Here is a 16,292-nt window from a genome sequence, read left to right on the forward strand (position 1 = left end):
ACCCACAGAGGGGTAGAGTCCTAATGATCCTTAGAGATGATCTCATTCCTAGAGTCCTAGAGTACAACCCTAGAAAGAAGTTAGTTGATTTTTTATCCTGTGTCTCCAAATCCAGGGATCTTTTCCCATCTATAAAATGGGAATAATAATTGCATATATATAAAATAGGCATCACGGAGACTTGAATTGTTCTTCCCATTCATATGGAAAAGAGCTCTTGCTCCATAACATGCTGCTCTTCCCCAGAGTGAAGAAAAATTAAAATTCATCCCCCTTCCCACTTCCATTCTTTGGGGAGGCTGTAAAATACTTTCTTTTTTATTAAAGCTTTTTATTTTCAAAACACATGCATGGATAATTTTCAACATTCACTCTTGCAAAACCCTGTGTTCCAATTTTTTTCTCTTCCTTCCCTCCACCCCTTCTTCTAGATGGAGTAATACAAGATATGTTAAAATGTACACTTCTTCTATATATATTTCCACAAATATCATGCTGCATAAGAAAAATCAGATCAAAAAGAAAAAATGAGAAAAAGCAAAATGCAAGCAAACAGCAACAAAAAAGATGAAAATACTATGTTGTGACCCACACTCAGTTCTCACAGTCCTTTCTCTGGATACAGATGGCTCTCTAAACCATTGGAAGTATCCTGAATCACCTCATTGTTGAAAAGGGCCAAGTCCAATGAATTTTTTTATTAAGACATAAGATTCACAATTTGAAGAAAAGCTTCTAAGGTCTATTCTAGCTCTTATATACCAGGAACATAAATTCTTGGCTTTGAGACTTCATTTCTTCATTGGTTTTTGAGTTACATGTGACATGGTAGAAGGAGCTAGTTATTATTTAGTCATTTCAATTGTGTCTGACTCTTGGTGACCCCATTTGGGGTTTTCTTGGCAGAAATACTGGAGTTGTTTACCATTTCCTTTTCCAGCTTATTTTACAGATGAGGAAACTGAGGCAAACAGGGTTAAGTGACTCGCCCAGGATCGTACAGCTAGTGTCTGAGGCTGGATTTGAACCCAGGTTTCCCTGATTCCAGGCCCAGCACTCTATCTACTGCACCATCCAGCCACCCCAAAGAAACCCTATTTAACAACAATAATGATAATGACTTGCATTGGTATCACCTCTCTTATGTGTCAGGTACACTGTGTACTTTATAGATAATTACCTCATTCGAGCCTCATGACAACCCTGGGAAGTTATTATGATCCCCATTTTACAGTTGAGGAAATTGATTTCTACCATTCATTTGACTTTGAGAACATCATTGAAACTCATTATGCCTTTTTCCTCATCTATAAAATTAAGGGGTTGTACATGATGGTGTCTGAGAATTCCTTCAAGTCTAAATCTATAGTTCTAACAATTGTGCAGATATGTTGTCAGAAAAATGGTTAGTTGACCTTAAAGTGCCCTAGAAATGAGAGGTCTTTTCTTTCTTTTCTTTTTTCCATCGGATGCAGGAGAGAGGAGGTTGCTGCATAATAGCTATCTTCAAATACATGAAAGAACGTTACATAACAGTGAGATTCTGCTTATTCCGCTTGGCCCCAAAGGACAGAGCTAGGAGCAGTGGATGGAAGAAATAGTTTGAGGCTCAGTGTGAAGGAAAATTTCCTTACAATTAGAGCTGCCCTAGAATAGAAAGGGATGCCTTCTGGAGACAGTGGATTCTCTTCACTGGAAAGCTTCAAATGAAGAATGATCAGCTTGTCAGAGATGCTGTAGAGGCGTTTCCCATTCATGGTGGGGAGTTCCAGTTCCTAGTAGTAGAAACTTAGATCTGAGTCTCTACAATTCTGTGACTAGAAGGGAACTCAAATCAGAGAAAACTGACCCTGGAGCAGGTGCCTCTCCATCCTTCCCACCACCACGCTCACAAATAGCCTTAGAGGGGAATTACTGTTATGTTTGAAATTCATGCCCAAGGTTGATTGGGTCTAAACCTCAGACAGTTGTGATATCAGAGATGCATTGGAGACTATCTTGGAGAGGCTTTATTATCACAGCCTCGTCTGTACCAGAAAACTGATACTGCTCCCTCCTCTTCCTCCTACCAGGAGGTATTAAGCACAATCAGAAAGAACCCCAGAAAGAGAAAAAGTGGAGTTGACTTCCATCTCCTGTGATGGGAGAAATACGTAGGCACATGTCTATGACAGGGGAGTTTCCCCAGGATCCCAAACAATGCAGCTGCATTCTTCCTGGGTTCCATAAGCTCACCTGATCTGAATCTCTTTTCACAATCAGATCTACCAAACAATTCCACAACTCCATCATAGATTTGAACTAGAAGAAAATTTACCAGTTAACTAATCAAAGAAGAATCCTCTTCTCACAGATGATGCCCACTGAGTTTATGAGGTCACATAATATCACATAATTGTCTGAGGTCACACATTCAAGCACTAAGAATTTATTAAGTACCAATTATGGGCTAATCACTGTGCTTGCTTACCCAGGTAGAAAATGGCAAAATCAGGATGGAAATTCAGCCTCCTTTCTACGACTGTACCATGTTGTTGGAAGCAATATTCTCTCACCTATATTCTCCCAGTTGCACACAGTCCCTGCATGCCAGCATTGGTGACAGTTACAGCAATCTTCATCATTGCCCCTAGACATAATCCCACCCCTTTCCATAGTTTTTATGTCAAGGAGACTCAAACCCACACCATAGAAAAATTAATTGAGGAACCTGAGAATTTTGCTTTGAGAAAAGAAGCCATTTAATGGGCAGTAGAAGCTAGGAGACACATTTGTCTTCAAGTATTGGTGGGGGCAGAGAGATTAGTTTATAGTGTGATATTTTTCTTGATCTTCATAATGATTCATAATGATAGGCAAGGTGATGTTATTATCCCTATTTTATAGGAGGAAGCTAGATGAATGAATGAAACATTTATTAAGAGCTTACTGTGGGCAAAAGCTTAGAAATACAAATAGGAAAGTAAGACAGATCCTGCTCATTAGACTATAAGCATCTTAAGAATATGGGTTGTTCCATTATTTGGGTTTTTTTAATATCTGTTCCCAGCACCAAGCACAGTACCTGACACGTAATAGGCACTTAAATGTTTAATCATTGATTGGTTACTATCAAGGAGTTCCCGATCTAATAGAAGGAAACAACATATATCAAAGGTTCAGCTGCAGGTCAGATGGTCTTGAGGCAGATGGGAGGTAATGCATCATCTTTAGTGCCATTTCTATCGCTAAAAACCAAATCTGTCTCTGATGGTGGAACATTTGATACTGCCGAAGACTTGGGGGGCAATAACTTTTTCTGTGGCTGCCGAGGAGTCAGAGACTGTAAGAAATGTTGGGAAAGCACTCAGCACAGTGCCTGGCACATATTAGGCACCTAAAAATTCTTGTTCCCTTCTCTCCCTGTAACACCTGCAGAGGTAGTGTCCAAGTCCCAAGGTTTGTTTCCCTGGGTGGTGACATGGGACCAAACTGGAATCAGGGACAATGATTGGGGAAGGAGGTGCTTCCATTTTGAAATTCTTAGTGACAGAATTCTAGGCTCCCTTCACCCTGACTTGAGGGGAGATGGTGATCAAGGTGATGGTAATACTGTGGCCTTTTGGAAATACGCTACCTCTTCTCTCTCTCTTGAGGTATCTTCCTGCTTCTGGGAGGTCATTATAGGCTCATGTTATTTATATCATGAAGGGTTTAAAAATATTATCTCATTTGAGCCTCACAACAGTCCTAGGAAGTACATGGTACTATTATTATTTCCATTTTACATTTGAGGAATTGAGACAGAGTTGAGATCATTGCCTAGTAACTGCTTGAGGCTGGATTTGAACTCAGATGTTTCTGCCTAGCTGATAAATTGCTAGTTGTTAGAACCTCATTCTCCCAATATAGTTCATTAATTTGTCTGAAATGTATTTGTTTCTGTGGTTGAATCATTTTTAGTTGCTTTTAACTCTGACTCCATTTGGGTTTCCTTCGCAGACATACTGGAGGGATTTGCCATTTTCTTCACCAGTTCCTTTTACAAATGAGAAAACTGAGGCAAGGTTAGATGACTTGCCCAGGTTGATATAGCTAGTAAATGTCTGAGACTAAATTTGAACTCATAAAGATGAATCTTCCTAATTTCAAGCCCAGCTTAATAGTATTAGTATTAGATAATATTAGATCATTGCTCAGAAAGTCCTGAGTTTGTTAAATGACTTATCTAGGGTGAAATAGTCAATGCAATACTTGAACCCAGGTCTTCCTAGCTTCCAGGCAAGCTATCTACCATGACCAGACTGCTAGAACTCAGATTTATCTCTTAGTTCTAGCAAACTGACCAAGCATTTTGCATGACAGCAATCTCATATGAGCCTTCCAAGGCTTGTGAGGTTGAGTGGTAAGCTTTTTGAGGATGGGTAATTCTGCTCTTCTGTGTATTCCCAACATAATCTTGCATACAATAAGCTTGTTTAATTGAGGAAAATCATTATCTCCTCCATTGCATAGATGAGCAAACTGAAGCTCTCAAAGACTACATATTTGCTGTTCCACAGTTAAGAAGTGTCAGAGGCAGGATCTGAATCCAGCTCCTTCTGACTCTAACTTGAACACTTTATCCACTGCATCAAACCTGTCTCTTTCTGGAAGACACCATTTTCTTCTAATTTAAACTTCAGCAGAACTGCAGAAACAGCTGATCATTGTCTTTCTTATCATCAGCTCCCCAAGATTTGAAGATTATATATTTTTAAACCTCCGTGTTTTCTCTTCTCTGGGTGAAAGGGCTCTACTAGTTCTTTTCCACTTTTTTTCTCTCAAGGTTACCTTTAGAATCTTTTCATTATCTTGTCTGCTCTTCATTGTCTGCTTGCCATACATTTTCTCCCCGAAGCACATATCTCCAATCTGACTAGAGCATTCAGAGCCAAGGTTCTGACCAACATCAAACAAAATGAATTTGGGGTAACCTTTGGTTGCAGAAGATGGCTGGCGATCCCAACATCCAATGCCCAAGGAGCTAGAGGGTCAGCCTGTGACACAGGGGTCAGCAGTGATTGCATGTACTCACCTGGGACCTGAACAAGAGCCCAGCTCCACCCCGTTTCTAAATAGGAATTTGCTTGCCCAGCCATTGGCACTGGGAGTTAATATTTCCATCACTGTGTTTAGGAATTAATTTTGAGAGAACTTAATCACCACCTCTCTCCTTCTCTCTCACCCCATTCCCTTCTCCCTTCCTCTCCCTTCTAATTTTCCACTTGGCTGGGAATTTTCCTGCAGTGAAAGTTCAGACTTAGGGGAGGGCCAAGGGAGCTGCTTCATTAGAGAGGATAATCTCATTGGAACCACTGACTTGAATAATAACACCTTTAGTAGGGCCCAGGAGCCTGGTTTCCTAGAGGTTTTTAAGCACCTTGCACTGTGAGGCTAGGAAGAGCTGAGAGGCAGGGGAGGCAGAGAAAGGGGATCACAGTGAGTAGCAAGTCTAAGTATTGTTGCCTCTCTCTCTGAGGCCCTGAAGGGCTTTTCTCTGGTGTCTGCTTTCTCAATTACTATTAGCTAGTGTGGTGGGGATGTACATGTGTAGATTTGATGTTCTTTGGGCGTGCTCTTTGGAGTCTCTCAGAGCCTTGCTTCCTCTGCATAGAAAATGGGTAGATTAATCGCTTCCCTTGCCCCCACCTGGCTCTCTACAGTGGAGAAAATTACTTCAGGGAAGCAGCTGGAGCTCCTCAAGAAGAAAGGATTTCTTTTTAAACATCTCAAAATTATGTTAACCCTTTCTATATTTGCTAGCTCCCACTCAAGAGATTCAGAATTAATTTTCCTTGGTAAGCCAATGTGTGTAGTACCTTGACAGACCCCACAAGACATCAGAAAGGATCCCATTCTTCTCACTTCATTATCATATCACACTTAAGGTCAATTGTCTGTACTTCTCAACACTTCTGGTTTCCTCTTTTATGGAATCCTGAGAGAGAGCAGAAATGTCAAAACATGCCTGGAACTGACCTTACGGCTGATATTCTTTTCTTTGGGTAGCTTGCTTCCTGTGCATCCTTCTTGGACTCCTAATAAGGAATTGGAACACTATTAATGCCTCTCTTCCTCCTCTTGTCCTTTCCTTTCCTATCTGTCCTGGACTTGACCACCTCTCTGAACAAAAAGAAGAGAACCCTGGCTAGTTCTTCCCTACCTTCCCTCTTTAGACTGGGGGGAAAGCTAAGCTTTGTTCTGGGGTCTGACTTGGAATTGAGGAAGGCAGGAAATTGACTAATGTTTAAGGCCGTAGGGATGGATGGATGGATGGATGGATGGACAAAAAGCTTTTGTTAAGTGTTTACTATGTGCAAAGTACTGTGTAAGTTCTGGGGACACACAAAGAAAGGCGAGACAGTCCCTGCTCTCAAGAAGCTCCCATTTTAACAGAGGGCAAATAAGACATGCCGAAGAGTTAAGCTGCATTTAGGTTAAAGAAGTCTCTTAGGTCCTCCAGTTACAGAAGCAAAGCATATAGTAATACATCTATTGTAATGTAATTTCCATTCATAAAACCATAACTATTTTTGTTGTTGAATCATTTAAAAGGGTAGAGGACCTTAATGGTGGCAGGAATTCCAAGGGAAGCTGAGAAGGTTCTTGGGTAATTTATTTTGTGGAGAAGAAGCAGGACTAAATAAATAAATTTCTCCCCTACTCCCTAAATCCCCTTACAGATCACTGAGTGAGTAAAGAATGGAGTAGCACTAGGACCTACTAAGAGAATGCCCGTGAACCTCCTGAGAGAGTAAAAAAGAGGATACCAATAGTTCCTCTCTTTTGATCTTAATTTAGTATTTGGGGTGATGTTAGGTCTAGGAGTAGCTCCATTTTCTCTCTACAATTTAATCAGAGACACTTTGCAGGCCAGTTTATTGCTCTTGGAAATGGAAACTTCAAAGTTGGGGAGTCAGTGAATAATTTAAAGCCTTACTGACTCTCTTGGGCTCACTGTTAATGGGCATAATAACACTATTAATAGCGACGTCAGTTGCAGACACCCTGGAAAAGTCCATAATATTAGCTTAATGGCTAAAGGTAATGGAGTTCTCTGTACAGGAGCTGGCCTGTTAAATTAACTCCACAGACTTTTAGGCAGTCAGTGTTGCTTCCATCAATCTGCTAGAAAATGTACTTGAGGTGTCAATGTTAAGATCCAACCTTTCATCTTCTGGGCAGGGAGGCCTAGGAGAGGCTTAGGTGTAAGTTGGAAGACACCTCCCTCAAAAAGCCGCAGTGATCCTCAGAAGACTGCAAAACAGTCTTTGGGAGGAAAAGTAATTGGAACAATTTAGGTTGGAAAAGAGAAGATATAAAAGCAGGGTTTGTGAGCAGGAAGGGCTAACATATGAAGGTCGGAGCGGAGGAAAAGGGACTGCAATTGCAACAAGGGGATTTGCCACCAACCTTCCAATCAAGAAACTTCTGGGTGATTTTTACCTCTTCATTGTCCTTTCTACACATCCAGTTTGTTGTCGAGTGTTCTTGCTCTGACCTTCATGTCCTATCCTGAATATGCTACTTCTCTTCTATGCTTTTAGTGTCTACTTCTCCATGGACTTTCACAATGAGACCAGAATTGCCTTCAATCTGTCTCCCAGATATTTTAAACGGATAATTCCTGAACCACCCAAGATCAGGGCTGAGATTGTCATTGTTTCAAATCCAGGTTCCAAAGTGTCCTAGTGAAAAATATATAAAATAAACACCAAATTTTCAGTGAGAGGATCCATTTTCAAATCCTGTCCTGTCACTACCTATGTGATTTTAGGCAATTACTTAACATTTCTTAGCCTCAGTTTCCCCATTAATGAGAGATTTGCACGTGTTGAGCTCTAGAGTCCTTTTACCACTTTAAAATCTTATGATTGACTTTTTTTTCTGTCCTTTTGGGAAGAAGCATCCATTCATTTATTCTAACATAGATATTGGATCATTATTTTAATGTGAACCATTCTCCCAGGCTACACACTGAAAGCATCCCTCTTAGATGCTCTCCTATCTGTCATTCAACAACTCCTGAAATCCTACCTCTGCTTAGCTTTCCCCAGCTAATTAAAAGAGAGTAGATGTTTCCTCCCAGTCCCTTCCCTCTACTTGTACAACTCCAAAGATTATTCTTTCGATGCATCAGTTATATCTGGCCCTTTGTGACCCTCATTTGTTGTTTTCTTGCCTGGAGTGGTTTATTGTCTCCTTCTCCAGTTCCTTTTGCAAATAAGGAAACTGAGGCAAACAGAGATGAAGAGACTTGCTCAGGATCACACAGCTAGAAAGTGTCCGAGGTCACCTTTGAACTCCACTGTCCCCCCCGCCCCGGATGCCCTATGTTGCTTATACTCAATAAAAATATGGCAGAACCCCACTTTAAATGGATTTGAATAGGAGTGACAGAATCATAAGTATTAAAAAAAATGCTTGAAGGAGTCAGAAGACTTAAGTTTTACTTCTGGTTTTGTTCTTTCCTATTAATATATGATTACTACATTAGCATATGAGCTGTAGCAAGAATTTCTCTGTAAGATGGGCAAAATAATACATTATCTACATCAAAAGATTGTTGTATGGATATAATAAATATGTTAAAAGGACTTCATCAACAACAAAAACACTATTTACATGTAAACTAATATCATTTTTAATATATTCTGAGATCAAATCATCTCTCCTAAAATCCAGTAAATCCCTGGTCATATTAGCCTAATATAATACAAACTCTAAAATGCTGAGAGCCTTGTTTACAGCACCAACATAATAAACAGCTCCCCCATGTATTATTTATTCATTTGTGCAATGCTCATTCATTTTTCTGTGGAGCTTTAATATGACTTCATCGCTGTTATCTGTCTCGAAGGGATGGATCGTCATCTGTTTAACTTGCGTTGGACAATACCTTGTATGCTACCACATGCAGATGGGCATCAAACATGTACTTTAGTGAGTGTTATAATTATATTATAAACACTACATAGATTTTAATTTATCTTCGCACTTCAACAGCCCCCATTTGTCATACCCTCTGCAAATCTCCAATCTACTAAAAAAATTGAACTCCTTTCCTTCTGTCATCTTGAGTTACATGCTGCTTTTGTATCTCTCTCCAGGTGTACCAGGAAGGAGCGATGTGAGAGATCCAGGGAGCCTCGCAGATTTGCCTCAGAGATGAAACAGTGTGTCCGTCTGACAGTGCATCCCAATAACATCTCTGTTTCACAGTATAATGTCCTGGTAAGGAAGGCTGAGGAGCTTGCAGGAGGGAATCTGGAGAGCTTTTCTCAAGATCTCTGTCTTCAAAGAGAAACCTGGGCACATGGTGACTTCCACAAGGCTTAATACTAAATACGACCACCAAGCAACAAGACCTGCTCTTAGCCAAACTCTTATCTTTCCTAATATGTTCAATAATATGTTTTTTTATAATAACTTTTTACTGACAGAACCCATGCCAGGGTAATTTTTTTTACAACATTATCCCTTGCACTTGCTTCTGTTCCCATTTTTCCCCTCCCTCCCTCCCTCCCTCCTTCCCCTCCCCTAGATGGCAAGCAGTCCTATACATGTTAAATATGTTGCAGTATATCTTAGATACAATATATGTTTGCAGAACCGAACACTTCTCTTGTTGCACAGGGAGAATTGGATTCAGAAGGTAAAAATAACCCGGGAAGAAAAACAAAAATGCAAATAGTTTACATTCATTGTTGAATATGTTTTAAAAAAAACACCTTTTTTGACCAACTAAATGGATGAATGTTGAATAGAAGCAGTTATCTAGAATATGGTCTAGACACATCAGGGAAAAACTGAAGAATGAATGACCGTGCTGCAGTAAGGGAGTCACCAAAATTCTCATTAAACCTGGGAGAGTAGTTGCCCATTTAATGAATACAGTATAAAGGAGATGGAGGAGGAGATGGTGGTTTAATAGGGATGGGGGAGGATGGGAAAGTCAATATTACTTCATCCATTCTTTGCTCATTTTTTTGGAAGATTGGGCTTCTTTATTGGGGCTCCAATTGCCAATGATTAAATCCTATTCTATAGGGTCTAGATTCTTAACACAGCTACTTTATTCCTTTTTGCCCTATTTCCTCTTTATTCTTTGATTTTTCCCCATTCCATCTTCTTTCTTCCCCTTCTCTCTTTTCTTTTTTCTTCTCTATTCTCCTCTCTTTTCTTTCCTTCCTTCCTTTCATCCATTTTTATCTTTTCTCTCCTCTTTTCCCCCTGTTTTCCACTTTCATTTTCACCTTCTATGTTCTTATTTCTGTTTTCTATTTTCTTCCCCCTTTTCTCTTTTTGTCTCTCCTCTTTTTATTTTATTTTGCTCTTTTCTTATCTCTCCTTATCCCCTCTGAATTTACAGCTGGTTTTGGAGACCTATAATGTCCCAGAATTGTCAGCTGGTGTCAATTGTACCTTTGAAGACCTGTCTGAAATGGATGGCCTAGTGGTGGGCAACCAGATTCAGTGCTACTCCCCTGCAGCTAAGGAAGTGCCTCGGATCATCACTGAGAATGGTAAGTGATTTCTAATGGGGGTTCCATCTACATGCACTGTCCCTTCTCATCAAGGGCTGACAGGAGAACCTGGGGTCCTTCTTTTTCTTTCCCAAGCTAGACAGAAATGGAAGCCAGTAAAGGGAGCCTGAGATGAAAGTTGTAGTAAGGGAGAAAAAGATGTCCTTCTGTCATTTTGAATCTGAGCCTGAGCCCCTCTCTACCTTTGGCCTTTCTTTTATAGCCAGGAACAGAGCTTGTAGCTGAGGGAGTAGTTAGAAGGGAAAACAATAAGGAAATGACTCTAGGATATAGTCCTGAGTAAAGAGCAGAATCAAGAGCTGGAAAAGTCATGGCAAGTGGCAGCCTGAGGATGGGGCTAAGACTTGGGGCTTGGTCCTGCTATCAGCTTTTTTCACCTTCTCTCTGCACCAGTGGGCATCTACTCTCAGGATTACCCCCCACCCCCTTCCTTTCCAGGGCTCTGCCACTGATACCAACCGCCCTAGCAATGGAGCAGGAATGGGGGAAGAGAAGGCCGGAAAGGGAGCGTCTCTCAGAGCTGGCAATGGACAGAACTGGCTTGGGCAAATTAATTCCATGTTGTCCCTCCCATTTAGGCTTGTCAAGTTTCCTTTATGCTGATTGATTAATGAGGCTCTCAGGGAAGGAAGAGAATTCGGGGGTTGAGGAGGTGGCAGGGCCCAGGGGTCACTTCTGTGAATTAAACATAGGTTCCACCTCTGACAATGGCACCAGATGATGTTTTCCTATGATTCCGGTTCCAGACAGAACCCTCAATCTGGGAATGTTAGGAGGAGATGGTGGGAAAGGATCTATATTTATAGGTCTGTTTTGTGTGTATATATGGCTATGAAGTCAAGCAAGTGTAAAAAATACTTTTTGCTTACTTATAGTAGAGTATACCTACTAAAGTTCTATTCTGATGCTTCATCATGAGCCAGGTTTCTCAAAAGGCTATAAAAAATACCATGGATTTTACACTGTGGGATAGTGACGAGAACATTGGCTCTCCAGTCAAAGGACCTGGGTTCAAATCCCATTAGTGCTACTTAATAACTATGGGATCTTAGTCAAGGCCCATTTTCAAAGTAATTAAATAATTAATGAAAATGCTCAATTTTAGTTGCGAGTTAATAAAAATAAAGATGTATTATTATTACATTATATAAAATATGCATTATATTATATATAATTAATATACCCCCTGAAATCTATTCATGGACCCAATGGAGATTTGTGGACCCTGTGTTAAGAACCCTTTATTATAAAGGAAGGAGCATCTGCTTTAGTGATGGGAATGATCATATTGACAAAACCACTAAATATTGACATATTAGGGTGTTTTGAAGTTTGTCATGGCTGCTGTGAGATTGTGCAGCTTAATCCTCTGGATCCATGTCTAAGAGAACTAGAAGTATCCGTGTGTGTGTGTGTAAAATCTTTTGTAGATCTATAGTTATTGTATCTGTATCTATAATGCAACAATATATAGACAGATTTGTGTATGTGGTTATATTTCTTTGTATATACAAAGGGGGGAAACAAGAGATTTAGCTTATCTAGAATCATAGGAAATGATTAAATAAAAATAGAAATGGAGTTTTGAAATTGTCCACAGGAAGATCATTGCCTCGAGAATGAATGAAAGAATCTGTTGTATAAATGGCCCAATAATGATCCGACTTTTATAGAGTATATTCCCTGCGACGACCTCTATCAATAATGGAACCTAGCTTCAGAATAAATATGTATTTTGGACCAAGGTTGGTTTAGAGATTCCCAGCCTTCCTGTCTTAATCCTGGCTGACTCTTTCCTTCCCAGGGGATCACCATATTGTCCAGCTGCAGCTCAAGTCTAAAGAGACGGGCATGACCTTTGCCAGCACCAGTTTTGTCTTCTACAACTGCAGTGTCCATAACTCGTAAGTTATTCCTCAATACTTTCTACCCTACTTCATTTTCTCTTCCTTTTGTGGGGATTGAAGAGGAGAGAGAGGGTCAGGCAAAAAGATAGTCAGAGCTTGTCTAGCATGACCTTCCTACTTGCTCTTCAGAGACAGATGTAGAAGGCATCCTAGTTCAGTGGAAAATGGGTGTCTGCGGCCACAGATTTGAATCTCTACTCTGCCTCTATGTGACCCTAGACAAGTCAGTTAGCTTCAAAGAAGAAGAAGAAGAGAAGTAAGATGAGGGAGTTAGAGTGGGCAGCTTTGATATATTTCTTCTTCATATCCATTACCCTCAGAGTCCAGTGGGGAATAGGTGATGGAGCTGGTAAGGGGAGCTTTCTGTTCTTATAAAATCCAAACAATAGCATTAGCTAGAATGTAAGAAGCTTTCTTTTGGATTTAAAGGGTCCTACTGATATCCTTCTCTTCTTTTCTCTTTTGTATCCACGTCCAGGTGCCTGTCCTGTGTGGAGAGTCCTTATCGTTGTCACTGGTGCAAATACCGCCATGTCTGTACCCATGACCCCCAGACCTGTTCCTTCCAGGAGGGTCGAGTGAAGCTTCCTGAGGTAGGGCCCTTCTGGGTACCACTAGGAGTAGGGTATCATGGGGAAGCAAGAGGAAGCGAGCAAAACAAAGTCTTCAGGGCTTTGCCTCTCCCTGAGCATCAGTGACCAAGCGGTTCTGAGATGATGATTCCCCATGACCTGGTTCCCCTGAGCATCAATGACCAATCGGTTCTGAGATGATGATTCCCCATGACCTGGTTCCCTTGAGCATCAATGACCAATCGGTTCTGAGATGATGATTCCTCATGACCTGGTTCTCCCTGAGCATCAGTGATCAATCGGTTCTGAGATGATGATTCCTCATGACCTGGTTCCCCTGAGCATCAGTGATCAATCGGTTCTGAGATGATGATTCCTCATGACCTGGTTCTCCCTGAGCATCAGTGATCAATCGGTTCTGAGATGATGATTCCTCATGACCTGGTTCTCCCTGAGCATCAGTGACCAATCGGTTCTGAGATGATGATTCCTCATGACCTGGTTCCCCTGAGCATCAGTGACCAATCAGTTCTGAGATGATGATTCCTCATGACCTGGTTCCCCTGACCATCAGTGACCAATCGGTTCTGAGATGATGATTCCCCATAATCTGATGCAGAAGAATCAAAAAACCAAACACACGGTTCTGCTCTACAGCCAGTCTGGTTCTCCTTCCAGTCTGGGAAGGTTCCATTTCCACTCTAGCTTAGAACAAAACTGAGTCCCAACACTATGGCATCCTGGGGCATCAGTGAGCTTCAGAGTCACTCCAGAGAACCGTGTTCATTCTCTAAAAAGTTCTGGGGGGAGGAAAGGAACAAGAAGTACAAGGTACAGTTATGAAGGCTGTAACTATGTACATAGCCCAACAAAGTTTATAATTTAATCTTTAGGCACCAGCCTAAATTGAATAGAAAAGAAGAACAATGGGGCTGGTGGTTCTGCCCCCATCACCCTTCAACAACCTCCCCACCACTTCTCCAGGCTGCCATGATGATGATCAAAGGTGACAGGAACAAGGGGAAGGGATAAGTGCCACATGTACAAGTTCTGGATTTTCTCTAGCAGCCCCAACAGTTGTGGGCTGAACTGGAAGGAAGACTGAGCCTCCTAGGACATATAGCAAGGAAGCAGCTGGACCTAGCCCAGTTTGCTCTGGAACTACCATAAGATAAAAGTCAAATCTAACTATTTTTAAGGGAGTGGGGAGTGAAACATGATCTCTCTGTGGCAAATATCTCTCCTAGTTGTAATTTGTCTTATGTTATTCATCCATCCATCCATCTAGGATTTATTGAGCACTTGATAGCACTGTAGTAAGCTCTGGTGACTCAAAGATAAAGAATGATAGTCCCTGATTTCTAAAAGCTTACCTTCCCTTTTAGAGGGGGCGGGTGGAGATCCATGCACACAAGGAAGTGGGTGGCCGGATTGATGATGCTGACATCCTCGCGGTGGCCAAGGACAACCACCCGCTCGCAGGGGATGCTGCCTGGTGTGGAAAGAGCTCTTCCAGCCTCCTCCTCTTACTTCAGACACGCCCTCCCTGCCCCTAGGGACTGGCCAAATGACTGGCGTAGAAGATAACCTCTTCTGCCCCAAAAGTCACTGGAAGCAGAAGCGAGGAGGTCTGGGTGCCATGGAGGTGGCTGAGAGGTTGGAGCCTCCCACACAGGTGTCTTCATCCTGCAGTCCCTCCGAAGTTCCCATGGAGGTGACTCTTCCACCTCCCTAAGCTCTCAGGCTTCTCTTCCGCAAGTCCAGAGGATGGGAATAGTGATTCTGCTGGAATCAAAGGCAGAGCAAAATTTCCCTGGGGATGAATAAGGCAAGGAGGTGATTGGGAGACATCTGCCCTATAACGATAGGTATCCATTTCTACTGATCCTCATTTTCAAAGCACTAACCACGACATTTCTATATTCCTAAAATGCAAAGAAGGAGTGATGGGGCAAAGGAGAGATCCAAAGAATTATCTCTAAGGAAGATTTGAGAAAGATGAGGATACTTTTATCTGATGGGGATGGGGGAGTGGTCAAGGAAGGCTCCCTGAAGGAGGGTATATTTCAAAATTAAGATGAAGCGGGAATATACTACACACTTTTATATGTGTGTATTTATATATGTATGTGTGTATTTACATGCGTGTATGTATGTATATATATGTGTATGTGTATATATTTATATGTATATACATATATGTGTATATATCATATGTATATGCTATTATGTATTATATACTATATTCTGTGTTTATATATATATATAAACATAGAGAGATGAAGAGAGGAGGGAAGAAGGAAGAGAGAGAAAGAGAGAGACTTATAGATAAAAAATAAAGAGAGAAGAGAAAGAATGTGATATAAGAGGAAGAAGCTAAAACAGGTGAGAGAAAAGAGATTTAATGAGAGTTGTATAGCCATTTCTAAGTCTCACTATTTCTTCCCATTTTACTTTTTTTAAACCAGATTTCAGGCAGTAACCTTTGATGGATTTTCAATGGTAGTACTGAAAAATTCTATACATTGTTTTCTGCTTAGTCTAAATGTTTTTACAAGGTAAAAACCCAAAGTGAGATAAAATCAAATCAAAGTATCACAGATGTAGAGCTGGAAAGGACCTTCAAACTCACATAGGTCAACTTCCTCATTTCATGAGAGAGGATACGAAGTCCAGGGAGTGAGTTGATTTGCTTCCAGTCACAGGACTAAGTACTGGAACAGAAATTTGAAACAGAGACCCAAGAGCCAGAGCTCTTTCTTTGAAAGCTCTTCAAAAATGTTGAAGTTGTTTTAGAAATGTAAAGCACTATTATTTATTTATTATAGTGGTCTATACCACTCAGAGCATCTGGTAAAGTACTTTGCCTAGTATAGATGCTTATTCAAAAATAGCCTGCTAAAAACAAATCATTTTTTTTTGATTAATCCCAGCTGAATTCGCCATGTGAAATAGTATGGTGATGCTCTAAAAACATCCCCGAAGTCAGAGCCCGTTAACAAAGCTAGACCCCTTCACTTCACTTTCCAGGGAGGATTCAGATTATACTCTCCTGTGGAGGGTGTGTAGGCTAGCCCATCATCCTAAACGCTGAGAGCATGGCACACCACCATCCCTGGGAATGACTGCCCTGTCCTGAAGGAAAGAAGCTGAGAGAGAGAAGGAGCCAATGAACATCCCTGAAAAGCCAGCGGGAGTGAAACATGTCCTTTCCCCACTCTGAACCTGTTATACTACAGGAGCAT

The 16,292-nt window shown here is 41.1% G+C and overlaps 1 protein-coding gene across 1 annotated transcript in view; it reads left to right on the top strand.

Annotated features, from left to right (window-relative positions):
* Positions 1 to 16,292, top strand: part of PLXNA4 (plexin A4) — a 650,156-nt gene that overhangs the window by 500,298 nt on the left and 133,566 nt on the right. Inside the window, exons 6-9 of the mRNA XM_051961546.1 lie at positions 9,132 to 9,255; positions 10,394 to 10,547; positions 12,373 to 12,472; positions 12,954 to 13,068. Of these exons, the coding sequence (XP_051817506.1) occupies positions 9,132 to 9,255; positions 10,394 to 10,547; positions 12,373 to 12,472; positions 12,954 to 13,068 (493 nt within the window). The remainder of the gene's footprint in view (positions 1 to 9,131; positions 9,256 to 10,393; positions 10,548 to 12,372; positions 12,473 to 12,953; positions 13,069 to 16,292) is intronic.

Source organism: Antechinus flavipes, chromosome 5, assembly GCF_016432865.1.
Source record: "Antechinus flavipes isolate AdamAnt ecotype Samford, QLD, Australia chromosome 5, AdamAnt_v2, whole genome shotgun sequence".
In the NCBI taxonomy this organism is placed as follows: domain Eukaryota; kingdom Metazoa; phylum Chordata; class Mammalia; order Dasyuromorphia; family Dasyuridae; genus Antechinus; species Antechinus flavipes.